Source organism: Mytilus trossulus, chromosome 14 (genome assembly GCF_036588685.1).
Source record: "Mytilus trossulus isolate FHL-02 chromosome 14, PNRI_Mtr1.1.1.hap1, whole genome shotgun sequence".
NCBI classification, from domain to species: Eukaryota; Metazoa; Mollusca; class Bivalvia; order Mytilida; family Mytilidae; genus Mytilus; species Mytilus trossulus.
This window is the reverse complement of record NC_086386.1, coordinates 1,156,045-1,177,312: the sequence shown is the minus strand read 5'-3', so window position 1 is coordinate 1,177,312 and position 21,268 is coordinate 1,156,045. Positions and strand designations below refer to the sequence as shown.

General features: G+C 33.3%; 1 protein-coding gene across 1 annotated transcript in view; it reads right to left on the bottom strand.

Moving 5' to 3' along the window:
* Nucleotides 1-19,476, bottom strand: part of LOC134697210 (centriole and centriolar satellite protein OFD1-like) — a 62,248-nt gene extending 42,772 nt beyond the window's left edge. The window contains exons 1-7 of the mRNA XM_063559333.1: nt 19,178-19,476; nt 17,183-17,383; nt 10,225-10,293; nt 9,217-9,247; nt 5,851-5,958; nt 5,224-5,366; nt 2,264-2,353 (exon numbers count right to left, since the gene is read on the bottom strand). Coding sequence (XP_063415403.1) covers nt 2,264-2,353; nt 5,224-5,366; nt 5,851-5,958; nt 9,217-9,247; nt 10,225-10,293; nt 17,183-17,383; nt 19,178-19,273 — 738 coding nt within the window. The 5' untranslated portion in view covers nt 19,274-19,476. The remainder of the gene's footprint in view (nt 1-2,263; nt 2,354-5,223; nt 5,367-5,850; nt 5,959-9,216; nt 9,248-10,224; nt 10,294-17,182; nt 17,384-19,177) is intronic.
* Between the last annotated feature and the right edge of the window lie 1,792 nt (nt 19,477-21,268).

The following is a 21,268-nucleotide window of genomic DNA, read 5'->3' as shown; positions in this document are numbered from 1 at the left end:
TTTTATTTTTACAAAATTTACTCCTGGATACTATCTTATGAACATAAACAAGATTCTGTCCAAGTTTGGTAGACATCCAGGATATTTCAAGAAAGCAATTAAAATTTCAAAAACTTTAAACCACAGAGTGAATATTTGAGGACGCCGACACTGACAGAATGTAGGATCGCTATGTCTCGCTTTTTCGACTAAAGTCGAAGGCTCGACAAAAATGGAAGGTAGGTTTCAAATGTTGTAGCTTCCAGTTGAAATTTTTATCTAGGCTCTATATTGTAATTAAGAAGTTTGTAAAATATTTGTGTATGCCTTCAGCAATGTAATTGTTGATCAATGGACAAAAGTGTAAGATTAAATCAATGTTATTTAAGGAAATGCTGCATATAAATAATGATTTAAAGTTTTACAGTGCATATTTTGTAAGATATTTGTCAGTAATATGTAGGTTTAAATTTGATAAAAGATGATTTAGAGTTATTTCCCTTTGTATCAATTCAATGTTGGAGATATAACTGGTGGATTTTCTTTTTTGACTTGTCAAAATAAAACCTGTAAATAACTCTTGATCAATTGCATTGAGCGTAAACTATATATATATCTGTGATATCAATTGATTTTGGATAAATATAGATTCTACCACTGAATTGAGTATGATACAAAATTTATTCACAAATTTAAAATGCAAGGCTCGTTGAGAATTTTAAATCTTTAAACTCTTGAGAATGGATAACTATAGTATTGCACAATATTTGGTGGTGGAATCTGTTTCTCTAATGATTCTAGACAATTTGAAGCACAATGTTAATTCCTTTTTTACCAATGACTTGCAAAAAGATGTGTTCTTTCTAAGTGACGTAATCAGGGATTGTCCCCTTTTTTCATGTCGTCACAAAGGGAATTTCGGAGGAAAGCAAGAAAATTTGACATCATAATAGAATTTTGACAATTAAACAACTAATATCAAAAGTACCACATGTTGATTAAATAGATTTCTCTAATTCTTCGTCAATTTATCCCTTTCTGCACCCATTGTATAAAATTTTTAATCAAAGTGTGGTTCGTTTGATCTCAGTACTTCATTGGTTAAAATCCGAGTGTGACGTCGCATTTTCTTGCTTTCCTCTAAATTTCCTATTGTGACGGCATGAAAAAAGGCAACCATGCCTGACGACGTCACATAGAAAGAACAAATCTTTTTCCAAATCATTTCGAAAAGAAGGAATAAGTTTGCCTGCATAATGTTAGAAAATCATTAGAGAAACAGATTCCACCACCAAATTTGACAGTTAAATTATCACTTTTAAAGTCCTCACCGAGGCAGCTCGGACTTTAAATTTGAAAATTTAACAGTCTCGAGTGGATAAATATCTTATTTCACTCGATGCAGTGGTAGAAATTATATATAATCAACAGGTCAGGAAAGCGATAAATCAAGGAAGAATTAGAGAAAATGATGATCCAGGATGGTAACCATCTGTTCCACTACAGTAAGGTGTATCTAGAATACTTCATTAACCTTAATACAAACTTCTGTGTCATTATTAACCTTAATACAAACTTTAACCTAACTACATACTTCTGTGTCATTATTAACCTAACTACATACTTCTGTGTCATTATTAACCTAACTACAAACTTCTGTGTCATTATTAACCTAACTACAAACTTCTGTGTCATTATTAACCTAACTACATACTTCTGTGTCATTATTAACCTAACTACAAACTTTTGTGTCATTATTAACCTAACTACAAACTTCTGTGTCATTATTAACCTAACTACATACTTCTGTGTCATTATTAACCTAACTACAAACTTTTGTGTCATTATTAACCTAACTACATACTTCTGTGTCATTATTAACCTAACTACATACTTCTGTGTCATTATTAACCTAACTACATACTTCTGTGTCATTATTAACCTAACTACAAACTTCTGTGTCATTATTAACCTAACTACAAACTTCTGTGTCATTATTAACCTAACTACATACTTCTGTGTCATTATTAACCTAACTACAAACTTCTGTGTCATTATTAACCTAACTACATACTTCTGTGTCATTATTAACCTAACTACATATTTCTGTGTCATTATTAACCTAACTACATACTTCTGTGTCATTATTAACCTAACTACATACTTCTGTGTCATTATTAACCTAACTACAAACTTCTGTGTCATTATTAACCTAACTACATACTTCTGTGTCATTATTAACCTAACTACATACTTCTGTGTCATTATTAACCTAACTACATACTTCTCTCCTGAGGTGTTCTAGTTCTCTCCTTGAGGTTTCTTTCTCTTCCATCTTAATCCTAGCTATCTCATTATCTTTCATTCTTGCCAGCTGGTGTAATAAAATAAAGTGTAGAATATAACTAAATGGTTACTCAATGCAAAATTGGCAAGTCTTGGATAGAGTTAGTCTTTTCTCCCTAATTGCAGATGATTGATACCATTTCTCAACTTATCTCATGGCAGTTAACTAAAAGCTTTTCTCAACTTATCTCATGGCAGTTAACTGAAAGCTTTTCTCAACTTATCACATGGCAGTTAACTGAAAGCTTTTCTCAACTTATCATATGGCAGTTAACTGAAAGCTTTTCTCCAACTTATCTCATGGCAGTTAACTGAAAGCTTTTCTCAACTTATCTCATGGCAGTTAACTGAAAGCTTTTCTCAACTTATCTAATGGCAGTTAACTGAAAGCTTTTCTCAACTTATCACATGGCAGTTAACTGAAAGCTTTTCTCAACTTATCACATAGCAGTTAACTGAAAGCTTTTCTCTACTTATCACATGGAAGTTAACTGAAAGCTTTTCTCAACTTATCACATGGCAGTTAACTGAAAGCTTTTCTCAACTTATCACATGGCAGTTAACTGAAAGCTTTTCTCAACTTATCACATGGCAGTTAACTGAAAGCTTTTCTCAACTTTTCTCATGGCAATTAACTGAAAGATTTTCTCAACTTATCACATGGCAGTTAACTGAAAGCTTTTCTCAACTTATCTCATGGCAGTTAACTGAAAGCTTTTCTCAACTTATCTAATGGCAGTTAACTGAAAGCTTTTCTCAACTTATCTAATGGCAGTTAACTGAAAGATTTTCTCAACTTATCTAATGGCAGTCAACTGAAAGCTTTTCTCAACTTATCTAATGGGAGTTAACTGAAAGCTTTTCTCAACTTATCACATGGCAGTTAACTGAAAGCTTTTCTCCAACTTATCTCATGGCAGTTAACTGAAAGCTTTTCTCAACTTATCACATGGCAGTTAACTGAAAGCTTTTCTCCAACTTATCTAATGGCAGTTAACTGAAAGCTTTTCTCAACTTATCTCATGGCAGTTAACTGAAAGCTTTTCTCAACTTATCTAATGGCAGTTAACTGAAAGATTTTCTCAACTTATCTAATGGCAGTCAACTGAAAGCTTTTCTCAACTTATCTAATGGGAGTTAACTGAAAGCATTTCTCAACTTATCTAATGGCAGTCAACTGAAAGCTTTTCTCAACTTATCACATGGCAGTTAACTGAAAGCTTTTCTCAACTTATCTAATGGCAGTTAACTGAAAGCTTTTCTCAACTTATCTAATGGCAGTCAACTGAAAGCTTTTCTCAACTTATCTAATGGGAGTTAACTGAAAGCTTTTCTCAACTTATCTAATGGTAGTTAACTGAAAGCTTTTCTCAACTTATCACATGGCAGTCAACTGAAAGCTTTTCTCAACTTATTTAATGGGAGTTAACTGAAAGCTTTTCTCAACTTATCACATGGCAGTTAACTGAAAGCTTTTCTCAACTTATCTCATGGCAGTTAACTGAAAGCTTTTCTCAACTTATCACATGGCAGTTAACTGAAAGCTTTTCTCAACTTATCTCATGGCAGTTAACTGAAAGCTTTTCTCAACTTATCTCATGGCAGTTAACTGAAAGCTTTTCTCAACTTATCACATGGCAGTTAACTGAAAGCTTTTCTCAACTTATCACATGGCAGTTAACTGAAAGCTTTTCTCAACTTATCTCATGGCAGTTAACTGAAAGCTTTTCTCAACTTATCACATGGCAGTTAACTGAAAGCTTTTCTCAACTTATCTCATGGCAGTTAAATGAAAGCTTTTCTCAACTTATCTCATGGCAATTAACTGAAAGCTTTTCTCAACTTATCACATGGCAGTTAACTGAAAGCTTTTCTCAACTTATCTCATGAAAGTTAACTGAAAGATTTTCTCAACTTATCTAATGGCATTTAACTGAAAGCTTTTCTCAACTTATCTCATGGCAGTTAACTGAAAGCTTTTCTCAACTTATCTAATGGCAATTAACTGAAAGCTTTTCTTAACTTATCTCATGGCAATTAACTGAAAGCTTTTCTCAACTTATCACATGACAGTTAACTGAAAGCTTTTCTCAACTTATCTCATGGCAATTAACTGAAAGCTTTTCTCAACTTATCACATGGCAGTTAACTGAAAGCTTTTCTCAACTTATCTCATGGCAGTTAACTGAAAGCTTTTCTCAACTTATCCCATGGCAATTAACTGAAAGCTTTTCTCAACTTATCTCATGGCATTTAACTGAAAGCTTTTCTCCAATAAAAACACAGTCAAAGTGAATTGTGACTTAACTTATTGTAAGCAACATATAACATTTACTCATGATTTTTGTTGAAGTGGGTAACTTAAAACACCTCTCTGATAGAAACACAGTTAAAGTGAATAGCTTGGGTTTGAGTAGGCAATAGGTTTATATGACTCTTTCTTTTTACTTCAGGCAGTCACATCTGTTTTATCATTACTCAGTGTATGTGTGAAATGTGACATTGTATATGCCTGGCTCAATACAGTTGAGAAATATTTTTTCCTGCTAAGTTAAGGGGTGTAACATCATGACTCATGTTACATACCCTTTACTAATTTTGTCTCAGAAAAAAAATCAACAGAATACCTTTTTTCCCTTAGAGTACCCTTGATACAGATGAGTCACTTTTAGAATTTATTTTTAAAGCTAATGTGTCACATTATGTTGCTTAGTGTAGGAAGAGACTTAGTTACTCTTAATCATTTGTTAATTCTAACTGATTGCACACAGTGAAATCTTATTTTCATTGTTCCTCAATTGCTTTATTTGACATCTTTTTAGATAGTTCTAGTGAGAGAAATAAGTGAAGTTCAAACTATTTTTGACTTGAAGCATATTAATGATACAATATCCATACCTCTAATTTGAGATCTGTTCTGTATCTTTCCTCCAGCTGTCTCTGAAATGACATCAGTCTATCCTCTACAGCAGCAGAACTTGTTCTAAAGTGTTCATCTTTCTTGGAGGAGTAAAAATCATCTACACCATTAAGTCTCTCGTCTAAAATAATAAATCATTACAGAATATCAAGATAGGATAGCAAACTTCTGCATAGATCACACATCTCATTTTACTGCAAGTTAACATATATATTTAAAGTAAATCAATACTTTACAGTGTGTAGGGATAACTTTATATCATCATAAGTTGTTTTGTTTTGTCTGTTAACATAAATGAAGTAGGCCTATTAAGGTGTTATAAAGTAGTAAGTATTACGAAGCTATTTAATTATTGGGTTTATTTGTTTGGTTTAGTGGTAGTTCTTTGCTTTTGTGAATGATACAAAGAAGTGTGCATATTTCACTACACTGACTAGAGACATTATGCATGCAAAAGCATACTAATCACATGACTTTACAATACATTAGGTAAATTTAAAAACGTTATAAATAAGAGTTGCATAAGTTAGTGTCTCTGCATTGCGGCTTATTCATTATAATCTCATTGAAAGAAGTAGAATAAAGGGGGGATAACTCATACATACCTAAAGATGATACTGCTGCAACTCTGATTAAATCTGTCTGCACACCTGCCTCATTGGAAGCATTGGAATGAAGAGCAGATAACTCACACAATATCTGCCACAAAAATCCTAAAATAACAAACATTTTCTGACTAGAGGAAAAATATAATTGTGAAACTATACATGTAAGGCATAAACTGAAACAAATGATTCTTTAATTGTACCCTCAGGTATGAATTGAACTACAGAAAAATAAATAAAAATATGACACACTTTATATCATTATTTCAATCCAATCACATTGTAGTGATGAGAGTGAATAAACACTACTTTTTCAAATCTCATCACTTCCTCCTCTCAGTTATAAAAAATGAAGTCATTGCTACTTGATTCTTAAGTAGTGAGGGCTCTGGGCCCTCAGCATTGTTAAATCGTTGAAAGGTTACTCTTGGCTATGGCTTTGCCAGTACCTCGTTGATCTACTGTAACTTGTTAAATCATTGAAAGGTTACTCCTGGCTATGGCTTTGCCAGTACCTCGTTGATCTACTGTAACTAGTTAAATCATTGAAAGGTTACTCTTGGTTATGACTTTGCCAGTACCTCGATGATCTACTGTAACTTGTTAAATATTGGTATTCCTTACATTTGACATTACCTCATTGATCTACAATACTGTAACTTGTTAAATATTGGTATTCCTTACATTTGACATTGCTATAATTGGTATTCCTTACATTTGACATTGCTATAATTGGTATTCCTTACATTTGACATTGCTATAATTGGTATTCCTTACATTTGACATTGCTATAATTGGTATTCCTTACATTTGACATTGCTATAATTTGTTAAATATTGGTATTCCTTACATTTGACATTGCTATAATTTGTTAAATATTGGTATTCCTTACATTTGACATTGCTATAATTTGTTAAATATTGGTATTCCTTACATTTGACATTGCTATAATTTGTTAAATATTGGTATTCCTTACATTTGACATTGCTATAATTTGTTAACTATTGGTATTCTTTACATTTGACATTGCTATAATATTGGTATTCCTTACATTTGACATTGCTATAATATTGGTATTCCTTACATTTGACATTGCTATAATTGGTATTCCTTACATTTGACATTGCTATAATATTGGTATTCCTTACATTTGACATTGCTATAATATTGGTATTCTTTACATTTGACATTGCTATAATATTGGTATTCCTTACATTTGACATTGCTATAATATTGGTATTCCTTACATTTGACATTGCTATAATATTGGTATTCTTTACATTTGACATTGCTATAATATTGGTATTCTTTACATTTGACATTGCTATAATTGGTATTCCTTACATTTGACATTGCTATAATTGGTATTCCTTACATTTGACATTGCTATAATTGGTATTCCTTACATTTGACATTGCTATAATTGGTATTCCTTACATTTGACATTGCTATAATTTGTTAAATATTGGTATTCCTTACATTTGACATTGCTATAATTGGTATTCCTTACATTTGACATTGCTATAATTTGTTAAATATTGGTATTCCTTACATTTGACATTGCTATAATTGGTATTCCTTACATTTGACATTGCTATAATTGGTATTCCTTACATTTGACATTGCTATAATTGGTATTCCTTACATTTGACATTGCTATAATTTGTTAAATATTGGTATTCCTTACATTTGACATTGCTATAATTTGTTAAATATTGGTATTCCTTACATTTGACATTGCTATAATTTGTTAAATATTGGTATTCCTTACATTTGACATTGCTATAATTTGTTAAATATTGGTATTCCTTACATTTGACATTGCTATAATTTGTTAACTATTGGTATTCTTTACATTTGACATTGCTATAATATTGGTATTCCTTACATTTGACATTGCTATAATATTGGTATTCCTTACATTTGACATTGCTATAATTGGTATTCCTTACATTTGACATTGCTATAATATTGGTATTCCTTACATTTGACATTGCTATAATATTGGTATTCTTTACATTTGACATTGCTATAATATTGGTATTCCTTACATTTGACATTGCTATAATATTGGTATTCCTTACATTTGACATTGCTATAATATTGGTATTCTTTACATTTGACATTGCTATAATATTGGTATTCTTTACATTTGACATTGCTATAATATTGGTATTCCTTACATTTGACATTGCTATAATATTGGTATTCCTTACATTTGACATTGCTATAATTGGTATTCCTTACATTTGACATTGCTATAATATTGGTATTCCTTACATTTGACATTGCTATAATATTGGTATTCCTTACATTTGACATTGCTATAATATTGGTATTCCTTACATTTGACATTGCTATAATTGGTATTCCTTACATTTGACATTGCTATAATTTGTTAAATATTGGTATTCCTTACATTTGACATTGCTATAATTTGTTAAATATTGGTATTCCTTACATTTGACATTGCTATAATTTGTTAAATATTGGTATTCCTTACATTTGACATTGCTATAATTTGTTAACTATTGGTATTCTTTACATTTGACATTGCTATAATATTGGTATTCCTTACATTTGACATTGCTATAATATTGGTATTCCTTACATTTGACATTGCTATAATTGGTATTCCTTACATTTGACATTGCTATAATATTGGTATTCCTTACATTTGACATTGCTATAATATTGGTATTCCTTACATTTGACATTGCTATAATTGGTATTCCTTACATTTGACATTGCTATAATATTGGTATTCCTTACATTTGACATTGCTATAATATTGGTATTCTTTACATTTGACATTGCTATAATATTGGTATTCCTTACATTTGACATTGCTATAATATTGGTATTCCTTACATTTGACATTGCTATAATATTGGTATTCTTTACATTTGACATTGCTATAATATTGGTATTCTTTACATTTGACATTGCTATAATATTGGTATTCCTTACATTTGACATTGCTATAATATTGGTATTCCTTACATTTGACATTGCTATAATATTGGTATTCCTTACATTTGACATTGCTATAATATTGGTATTCCTTACATTTGACATTGCTATAATATTGGTATTCTTTACATTTGACATTGCTATAATATTGGTATTCCTTACATTTGACATTGCTATAATATTGGTATTCCTTACATTTGACATTGCTATAATTTGTTTGGTATTCATTACATTTGACATTGCTATAATATTGGTATTCTTTACATTTGACATTGCTATAATATTGGTATTCATTACATTTGACATTGCTATAATATTGGTATTCCTTACATTTGACATTGCTATAATTTGTTTGGTATTCATTACATTTGACATTGCTATAACTTGTATTACCTTTTGTAGCATGATCTTTTTTACCAGACACCTGAAATAAGATACAGAACAATAATAACCTGTAATACAAATAGTGTCTGTGATTTATGTGTTTTATGCATTGTTTGTTTTGATATTAACTTGTTGTATGAATGATATAGGCACTTCATGAATTGTTTGCAGTCATTGTTTTTGTGTTTGAATGCTAAAAGCACATATTAAAAGTATTTTATGCAGTGATTGTTTTGGTCAGGTATTAGTTAGAAATAGATAATAAGTCACAACCAAAAGAGAATGTCTCCCAAACATTTGACCAGAACAGACAAATGTTTTATTTGTCTGATGAGACAATTCACGATATTTGTCTGATCAGCCAATTCACGATATTTGTCTGATGAGACAATTCACGATATTTGTCTGATCAGACAATTCACGATATTTGTTTGATCAGACAATTCACGATATTTGTTTGATCAGACAATTCACGATATTTGTCTGATCAGCCAATTCACGATATTTGTCTGATCAGCCAATTCACACTATTTGTCTGATCAGCCAATTCACTATATTTGTCTGATCAGCCAATTCACGATATTTGTCTGATCAGCCAATTCACGATATTTGTCTGATCAGCCAATTCACGATATTTGTCTGATCAGCCAATTCACGATATTTGTCTGATCAGCCAATTTACGATATTTGTCTGATCAGCCAATTCACGATATTTGTCTGATCAGCCAATTCACGATATTTGTCTGATCAGCCAATTCACGATATTTGTCTGATCAGCCAATTCACGATATTTGTCTGATCAAACAATTCACGATATTTGTCTGATCAAACAATTCACGATATTTGTCTGATCAGCCAATTCACGATATTTGTCTGATCAGCCAATTCACGATATTTGTCAGATCAAACAATTCAAGATATTTGTCTGATCAGACAATTCACGATGACAATTTGACAGACATGGTAGAAATCATTGGGATAAGTAGATCTTTATTTTCTAATGAAAATTCTACTTACCATTTTTTTGAACAGCCTTGATGAAGGACTTATACCAAGTAATTGTAGAATATCTTCTGTAGGAAATATCTGAAGATAAATATTACATCTATTATTATATATCATAATAGTCTTACTGACAGAACTTAGGAAGGACTTATACCAAGTAATTGGAGGATATCTTCTGTAGGAAATATCTGAAGATAAATATTACATCTATTATTATATACTAGAACACACCTGTGATTTCGCGGGTCCGTGACTGAATTAAGGTATATAACTATGCGTAAGCCTTATTTTAGTATTGGTATTGTCATCTGATGAAGTCATGCCGATTATAAGATACACAGTTTTCTCTGCTTTCAAATCTTTCTGTTTGAACCTGTCGACCTGGAACTTATCAATTATTGGATATATTAATTATTTGGAAAACAAAAGGTCCTGGAATGGAGTATTTTTTAATCAACAGCATTGTCCTATATGAGCTATAAATAAAGTTGAATTCTTTGATTCGCCATTTTACGTCATGCCCGCTAACAAATTGAAAACTGTAGCTTTATGCCTTATTTTGAATTCAGATTTTAAGTATTCCTATTGCTATCTTAGAAAGTCTTACTGATTAAAATACTACAATAAGGAGCAATGACCTTTTTCTGATGACCCTGCACTTAGCTGTTCTACTTTCAGGAAGGAACTACTAAATGAGTTGTCATACTAAAAACTCTTAAAATGATCCGCGACTTGATAAGATGTGGAGAACTGACCTATTTATACTGACCCTGCACTTATCTGTTCATCTTTCAGGAAGGAACTACTAAATGAGTTGTCATGCTAAAAACTCCTAAAATGATCAGTGACTCGGCAGTTAGCTGAGTAGTATTGACCTATTTATACTAGCCTTGTCCTTAGCTGTTCTACTCTCAGGAAGGAACACACTAAATGAGTAATCATACTGACAACTCCTAAGGTGATCAGCGACTAGACTGTTAGCTGTGTAGTATTGACCTATTTATACTAACCTTGTCCTTAGCTGTTCTACCTTCAGGAAGGAACACACTAAATGAGTAATCATACTGACAACTCCTAAGGTGATTGGCAAATAGACTGTTAGCTGAGTAGTATTGACCTATTTATACTGACCTTGTCTTTAGCTGTTCTACTTTCAGGAGGGAACACACTAAATGAGTAATCATACTGACAACTCCTAAGGTGATTGGCAAATAGACTGTTAGCTGTGTAGTATTGACCTATTTATACTGACCTTGTCCTTAGCTGTTCTACTTTCAGGAAGGAACACACTAACTGAGTAATCATACTGACAACTCCTAAGGTGATTGGCAAATAGACTGTTAGCTGTGTAGTATTGACCTATTCATACTAACCTTGTCCTTAGCTGTTCTACTTTCAGGAAGGAACACACTAAATGAGTAATCATACTGACAACTCCTAAGGTGATTGGCAAATAGACTGTTAGCTGTGTAGTATTGACCTATTTATACTGACCTTGTCCTTAGCTGTTCTACTTTGAGGAAGGAACACACTAAATGAGTAATCATACTGACAACTCCTAAGGTGATTGGCAAATAGACTGTTAGCTGTGTAGTATTGACCTATTTATACTGACCTTGTCCTTAGCTGTTCTACTCTCAGGAGGGAACACACTAAATGAGTAATCATACTGACAACTCCTAATGTGATTGGCAAATAGACTGTTAGCTGTGTAGTATTGACCTATTTATACTGACCTTGTCCTTAGCTGTTCTACTCTCAGGAAGGAACACACTAAATGAGTAATCATACTGACAACTCCTAAGGTGATTGGCAAATAGACAGTTAGCTGTGTAGTATTGACCTATTTATACTGACCTTGTCCTTAGCTGTTCTACTTTCAGGAGGGAACACACTAAATGAGTAATCATACTGACAACTCCTAAGGTGATTGGCAAATAGACTGTTAGCTGTGTAGTATTGACCTATTTATACTAACCTTGTCCTTAGCTGTTCTACTCTCAGGAAGGAACACACTAAATGAGTAATCATACTGACAACTCCTAAGGTGATTGGCAAATAGACAGTTAGCTGTGTAGTATTGACCTATTTATACTGACCTTGGGGTGCTATAAACAGTTTCTACTAAAAACTAGGGGTTATTCCCCGTCTAAAAATAACCATGGAGGAAAACCCCTGTTTATTTACTTACTTGGTGAAAAAGTATCATGTTTTTTGTATTTGATTGTAAAAAATAGTTAATTAGCTTTCAATTAAAACAGGTTGAATGATTGAAATAATTTTTAAAATTATATTAAATAAACATGTTTCAAGGGGAGACAACACTGTAAACAGTCTGTTTTTTTAGCAGTGAAAATTGAAAACTTATTTGCAGCCACTGTAGCTCTTTTCGGAGCAGGAAACCGTACCATGAAATAAGATTTTTTTGAAAGGTCAGGTAAAAACCTACAAAATTCATACAGTTTCGATTATGAAAAATGTGCATGGATCATGTCTTCATGGGTGTGCACTTGACCTGATTTCAAGTTTTTTATGTTAAAATTATACCTTTTTTCCCCCATGTTCATTGGATGAAATTTTTATAATATATTAAAAGTACACATTATTTTTATTTCATTATAAACTAGAGAACATTCTGATTCCAGTGATATCTAGTTTTATACATGTATCTTTATTAATCAGTCCACCAGTAAGGGTCACATATGCATGGTCCCTCAAAACATGACGTCATAGAAAAAAACTGTTGATTGCACCCTTGTCCTTAGCTGTTCTACTTTCAGGAATGAACACACTAAATGAGTAATCATACTGACAACTCCTTAGGTGATCAGCGACTAGACTGTTAGCTGTGTAGTATTGACCTATTTATACTGACCTTGTCCTTAGCTGTTCTACTTTCAGGAAGGAACACACTAAATGAGTAATCATACTGACAACTCCTTAGGTGATCAGCGACTAGACTGTTAGCTGTGTAGTATTGACCTATTTATACTGACCTTGTCCTTAGCTGTTCTACTCTCAGGAAGGAACACACTAAATGAGTAATCATACTGACAACTCCTAAGGTGATTGGCAAATAGACTGTTAGCTGTGTAGTATTGACCTATTTATACTGACCTTGGGGTGCTATAAACAGTTTCGTACTAAAAACTAGGGGTTATTCCCCGTCTAAAAATAACCATGGAGGAAAACCCCTGTTTATTTACTTACTTGGTGAAAAAGTATCATGTTTTTTGTATTTGATTGTAAAAAATAGTTAATTAGCTTTCAATTAAAACAGGTTGAATGATTGAAATAATTTTTAAAATTATATTAAATAAACATGTTTCAAGGGGAGACAACACTGTAAACAGTCTGTTTTTTTAGCAGTGAAAATTGAAAACTTATTTGCAGCCACTGTAGCTCTTTTCGGAGCAGGAAACCGTACCATGAAATAAGATTTTTTTGAAAGGTCAGGTAAAAACCTACAAAATTCATACAGTTTCGATTATGAAAAATGTGCATGGATCATGTCTTCATGGGTGTGCACTTGACCTGATTTCAAGTTTTTTATGTTAAAATTATACCTTTTTTCCCCCATGTTCATTGGATGAAATTTTTATAATATATTAAAAGTACACATTATTTTTATTTCATTATAAACTAGAGAACATTCTGATTCCAGTGATATCTAGTTTTATACATGTATCTTTATTAATCAGTCCACCAGTAAGGGTCACATATGCATGGTCCCTCAAAACATGACGTCATAGAAAAAAACTGTTGATTGCACCCTTGTCCTTAGCTGTTCTACTTTCAGGAATGAACACACTAAATGAGTAATCATACTGACAACTCCTTAGGTGATCAGCGACTAGACTGTTAGCTGTGTAGTATTGACCTATTTATACTGACCTTGTCCTTAGCTGTTCTACTTTCAGGAAGGAACACACTAACTGAGTAATCATACTGACAACTCCTAAGATGATTGGCAAATAGACTGTTAGCTGTGTAGTATTGACCTATTCATACTAACCTTGTCCTTAGCTGTTCTACTTTCAGGAAGGAACACACTTAATGAGTAATCATACTGGCAACTCCTAATGTGATTGGCAAATAGACTGTTAGCTGTGTAGTATTGACCTATTTATACTGACCTTGTCCTTAGCTGTTCTACTCTCAGAAGGGAACACACTAAATGAGTAATCATACTGACAACTCCTAATGTGATTGGCAAATAGACTGTTAGCTGTGTAGTATTGACCTATTTATACTGACCTTGTCCATAGCTGTTCTACTCTCAGGAAGGAACACACTAAATGAGTAATCATACTGACAACTCCTAAGGTGATTGGCAAATAGACAGTTAGCTGTGTAGTATTGACCTATTTATACTGACCTTGTCCTTAGCTGTTCTACTTTCAGGAGGGAACACACTAAATGAGTAATCATACTGACAACTCCTAAGGTGATTGGCAAATAGACTGTTAGCTGTGTAGTATTGACCTATTCATACTAACCTTGTCCTTAGCTGTTCTACTTTCAGGAAGGAACACACTAAATGAGTAATCATACTGACAACTCCTAAGGTGATTGGCAAATAGACAGTTAGCTGTGTAGTATTGACCTATTTATACTGACCTTGTCCTTAGCTGTTCTACTCTCAGGAAGGAACACACTAAATGAGTATTCATACTGACAACTCCTAAGGTAATTGGCAAATAGACAGTTAGCTGTGTAGTATTGACCTATTTATACTGACCTTGTCCTTAGCTGTTCTACTTTCAGGAGGGAACACACTAAATGAGTAATCATACTGACAACTCCTAAGGTGATCAGCGACTAGACTGTTAGCTGAGTAGTATTGACCTATTTATACTAACCTTGTCCTTAGCTGTTCTACTTTCAGGAAGGAACACACTAAATGAGTAATCATACTGACAACTCCTAAGGTGATCAGCAACGCGACTGTTAGCTGTGTAGTATTGACCTATTTATACTGACCTTGTCCTTAGCTGTTCTACTCTCAGGAAGGAACACACTAAATGAGTAATCATACTGACAACTCCTAAGGTGATCAGCGACTAGACTGTTAGCTGTGTAGTATTGACCTATTTATACTGACCTTGGGGTGCTATAAACAGTTTCGTACTAAAAACTAGGGGTTATTCCCCGTCTAAAAATAACCATGGAGGAAAACCCCTGTTTATTTACTTACTTGGTGAAAAAGTATCATGTTTTTTGTATTTGATTGTAAAAAATAGTTAATTAGCTTTCAATTAAAACAGGTTGAATGATTGAAATAATTTTTAAAATTATATTAAATAAACATGTTTCAAGGGGAGACAACACTGTAAACAGTCTGTTTTTTTAGCAGTGAAAATTGAAAACTTATTTGCAGCCACTGTAGCTCTTTTCGGAGCAGGAAACCGTACCATGAAATAAGATTTTTTTGAAAGGTCAGGTAAAAACCTACAAAATTCATACAGTTTCGATTATGAAAAATGTGCATGGATCATGTCTTCATGGGTGTGCACTTGACCTGATTTCAAGTTTTTTATGTTAAAATTATACCTTTTTTCCCCCATGTTCATTGGATGAAATTTTTATAATATATTAAAAGTACACATTATTTTTATTTCATTATAAACTAGAGAACATTCTGATTCCAGTGATATCTAGTTTTATACATGTATCTTTATTAATCAGTCCACCAGTAAGGGTCACATATGCATGGTCCCTCAAAACATGACGTCATAGAAAAAAACTGTTGATTGCACCCTTGTCCTTAGCTGTTCTACTTTCAGGAATGAACACACTAAATGAGTAATCATACTGACAACTCCTTAGGTGATCAGCGACTAGACTGTTAGCTGTGTAGTATTGACCTATTTATACTGACCTTGTCCTTAGCTGTTCTACTTTCAGGAAGGAACACACTAACTGAGTAATCATACTGACAACTCCTAAGGTGATTGGCAAATAGACTGTTAGCTGTGTAGTATTGACCTATTCATACTAACCTTGTCCTTAGCTGTTCTACTTTCAGGAAGGAACACACTTAATGAGTAATCATACTGGCAACTCCTAATGTGATTGGCAAATAGACTGTTAGCTGTGTAGTATTGACCTATTTATACTGACCTTGTCCTTAGCTGTTCTACTCTCAGAAGGGAACACACTAAATGAGTAATCATACTGACAACTCCTAATGTGATTGGCAAATAGACTGTTAGCTGTGTAGTATTGACCTATTTATACTGACCTTGTCCATAGCTGTTCTACTCTCAGGAAGGAACACACTAAATGAGTAATCATACTGACAACTCCTAAGGTGATTGGCAAATAGACAGTTAGCTGTGTAGTATTGACCTATTTATACTGACCTTGTCCTTAGCTGTTCTACTTTCAGGAGGGAACACACTAAATGAGTAATCATACTGACAACTCCTAAGGTGATTGGCAAATAGACTGTTAGCTGTGTAGTATTGACCTATTCATACTAACCTTGTCCTTAGCTGTTCTACTTTCAGGAAGGAACACACTAAATGAGTAATCATACTGACAACTCCTAAGGTGATTGGCAAATAGACAGTTAGCTGTGTAGTATTGACCTATTTATACTGACCTTGTCCTTAGCTGTTCTACTCTCAGGAAGGAACACACTAAATGAGTATTCATACTGACAACTCCTAAGGTAATTGGCAAATAGACAGTTAGCTGTGTAGTATTGACCTATTTATACTGACCTTGTCCTTAGCTGTTCTACTTTCAGGAGGGAACACACTAAATGAGTAATCATACTGACAACTCCTAAGGTGATCAGCGACTAGACTGTTAGCTGAGTAGTATTGACCTATTTATACTAACCTTGTCCTTAGCTGTTCTACTTTCAGGAAGGAACACACTAAATGAGTAATCATACTGACAACTCCTAAGGTGATCAGCAACGCGACTGTTAGCTGTGTAGTATTGACCTATTTATACTGACCTTGTCCTTAGCTGTTCTACTCTCAGGAAGGAACACACTAAATGAGTAATCATACTGACAACTCCTAAGGTGATCAGCGACTAGACTGTTAGCTGCTCTGTGTAGTAAAGATCCTTCGTCTGGCAGTTTGAGATCTCTGACCGATAAGTGACCTTTATAAGACTGTTGTAATTCTTCAACTATTTTGTTTCTCAACTGGCTCTTTAAAAAAAAAGTGGAATATTTAATATACATATCTGAAATTTGTTGACAGATATACCATGCATTTAAAAGGAGTGAAAAACAGAGGTGCTACAACATGTACATGTTATCAGTCAGAGTTAAGACATAAAAAGGCCTTTTTTGTTCCTTCTTTCAAAAGTCAAATTACATGTATGAGTTAGGGTAAAAACAATTTTCATTTTTTGACTGTCTATGTCAGAAAATTGATTCAATAATCCACTAGCTTTCATTTACATATATATAACAAATTTGTCACTGAAAACACTTGATATTTGTACATGTTTTGGTTTTTTTATCAACTCAGAGGAATTAAAGCTGACTATATAATAATATCATTATATAGATATAAGAAAATGTGGTATGAGTGCCAATGATACAACACTTTATCCAAGTCACAATTGGAAAAAAAAAAAACATTACCAGTTTATTTAAATGATTTAAAGAAACAGGATTTTCATTATTATTCCTTGGATACCAATTTTCATGGATTTCATGGGCATGGTGAGTACAGCAAAACCAGGATATTAAATATCCTCGAATATACAAGTTTTCCTTTGACCACGAAATTTGGTACCCACAAAAATAAATGAATCCCCAGTATATGATTCATACCTCATAAGCATGATAGATGTATTTCAAATAATAAAGAAAATGTAACAATGAAGTCAATCATTCATGTTATTGAGCTGAAACTAGCAATTGATTTCGAAAAGTAACCATGTTTTCAGATACCTATGAAGGAACCTGGTTAAATCAGCACCCGATGTAGCCATGTAGCACCTGATGTAGCCATTTAAGCACCGCTGTAGCCATTTAAGCACCAATGTTAAAAATATTGAATAAATATATTTATTTTTTATATTTCAATCAAAAAGTTTAGAATAAAGACCAACTAAATGCTGAAATGACTTTAGCAAGGGCTGATTTGACCAGATGCCTTTTGACTTGTACATGGTCTTATGAGCGAAGCATGGGGATAGGAGGGGTCCTGATCCTGAAATCTCAGACTTAAAAAAACAGAATCCTAAGTTCCCCAATTTAAATAAAGTAAATCCCAACATCCCGAAATCCAAAAAAAAGGATTCCCGAAACCCGAAAAGGTCAATCCCGAAATCCTGATAAAGGTCCTATCCCCCCTCAAGCATTAAGTTAACAGCTAGACCCACAAAAATACCATCAATATTAATAAGTATTTTCTAATTAGCATGATTATGGCAAACATTAGTCCATATTTGCTCTGACATCCATAGGCTGTTTTGCCAGACAAGCTGCAGCTGTTGGATCATGATGTCATCTATGAGGGGGGATAGGACCTTTATCTGGACTCCAGGATAGTGTTTTTAAGCTCGGGATTTCACGATTGACACCTTCGGGATCCTGAAATTCTTTTTTTCAGATTCGGGACCTCTGGATTTTGTATTTTTAAGCCCGGGATTTCATGTTTTTAAGCCCGGGATTTCGGGTCCACGACCCCTCCTATCGTTCCCCTCATCTGTATAGACCATGTCCAACACATATAAGTCACTTCATATTTAATACTAGGGTTCAACTACGCCAAAATGAAGTGAGTTAATTATTGTTAAATTTTATAATAATATGGGACATGAACATGTAGAAAACAATATAAATATACACCGAGAAACATGTCCACACATGTTTATCACACCAAAAATGACGTTTTTCTTCTCCTGAAATTTTTCAGTTAAAAATTACGCACGTGAATTTGATGAATTGCTTGTTTATTACTTTACCTACATATATTCAAATTATTACCTTAATCGTGTCTACAGCCCCTTTATCCCGAAGACTGTGATACAGTCGATTACGAAGTGCTTCTGCCGACAAGTATTCAGGTTTATCCTCCGCCATTCTATTAGTTTTCCAATATTTGCTTACTATATAGTTGCTAAACAATCAACTTTTTTGTCTCACAAAGATTTAACTTCATAAAATACCCTTTCTTTTCTCTTTTAACAACGTAGAGACCTGTCATTAACCAGGGGTCTCATTTGTTTTCATATAATCAGCCATTTTCGAAATTAGCGCTTTGTTTACATCGGGCTTAATGTTTTAGGGACTTTCCATTGGATAAAAGAAAGGCTCTGGCTATTTACGCACACGATCAAGTACTAATAATAAATTCTTATAATATGACGTGATTCTTTCGCTTTGTGAACAAACCCATGCTCTAAATTCAATAAAATTAAGGAAGACCACTTTAATTTTTTATACATGGGTTTAACGACCTTGGCTGGCTTTTCAGCCCTCGCACGGTCGGTAATTTTTTACAACAAATGGAAGTTTTTAACGACCTTGACTGGCTATATACAGCCCTTGCACGGTCGGATAACGAGTAAGTAATTTTTTGGGGTGTCTACCTCCATCTTGAATCGTAAAAAAAAAGAGAACCAAAGGTCCAGATTTTCCATGATCAAGTTAGCAAAATTTGATGCAGGAATGCAGATATTCAATGTGAATTTTCATTTATAAGAAACAATTTTTAAGAATACAACTTATAAATATTAACTATTTTTGGTTGTTTTTAGTTTATTTTAATTGGCATTTTGTGAGGGGAGGTAACTCTAAAACAGTGCATTTTCTGAAGGATTCTACGTGGAATTTTCCTATTTTGTATTTTAGCCGGGAAAAAACGTACGGTGACCCTATCTTTTCTTTTGATATTCTCAAAGCAGTGTATGAAAGCTATCTTTGCCAGAAGTATTGAACAATTCTATTATTTTGTAAAGTTTCTATTTACAAAATGGTGTTTTTACCTGTATCATCCATACAAAATTTACCATCTTTTCCCGTCCCGTAGCTTGACAAAATGTGCGGTGGCCTATCATTTTTATTATATTTTTCGACATGTATCAATAGATGCTACGTTTTGGCAAAGTATGAAATAAATTCATCATAGATACCAAGACTAAATTTTGTATCATACGCCAGACGCGCGTTTCATCTACAAAAGGCTCATCAGTGACGCTCGAATCCAAAAAAGTTTAAATGGCCAAATAAAGTACGAAGTTGAAGAGCATTGAGGACCGAAATTCCGAAAAGTTTTGCCAAATACAGCTAAGGTAATCTATGCCTGGGGTAGAAAAGCCTTAGTATTTTAAAAAAATCAAAATTTTGTGAACATTAAATTTATAAATATAACCATATCAATGATAATTCATGTCAGCACAAAAGTACTGACTACTGGGCTGGTGATACCCTCGGGGAAATAAATCTCCACCAGCGGTGGCATCGACCCAGTGGAAGTAAATAAACTCATCATAGATACCAGGACTAAATTTTATATACACGCCAGACGCGCGTTTCGTTTACAAAAGACTCATCAGTGCATGACGCTCGAATCCAAAAAAGTTTAAAAGGCCAAATAAAGTACGAAGTTGAAGAGCATTGAGGATCGAAATTCCGAAAAGTTTTGCCAGATACGGCTAAGGTAATATATAGCTATGCCATTAGGTAGAAAAGCCTTAGTATTTAACAAAAATTCTAATCATTTTTATTTTAGACTCCCGTACCACCTTAAATGGTGCACATGATGTTACTAATTCATTTATTTTGACTGTTATTTGTTATACATTTCAAAATTGACATATTTGACCTAGATACGACAACTGTTCTGAACTTCATGCTGGCTACACCTCCTTCTGAAAAATCACAGTGCCAGCCCTCTGCTTCTTTACAAACGAAAACAAGGGATGTTCATTGAAGAGCATACACATACGTTTTTTCGGACATAGAAATTCCCTTAATTGTCCTATTCAGAATCGCTCGGGCAAAAAAAAATTTCACGAATACAATGCCTACCCATGTATACCCCAATATTTTTAAAAATTCTTACACGATACTTGT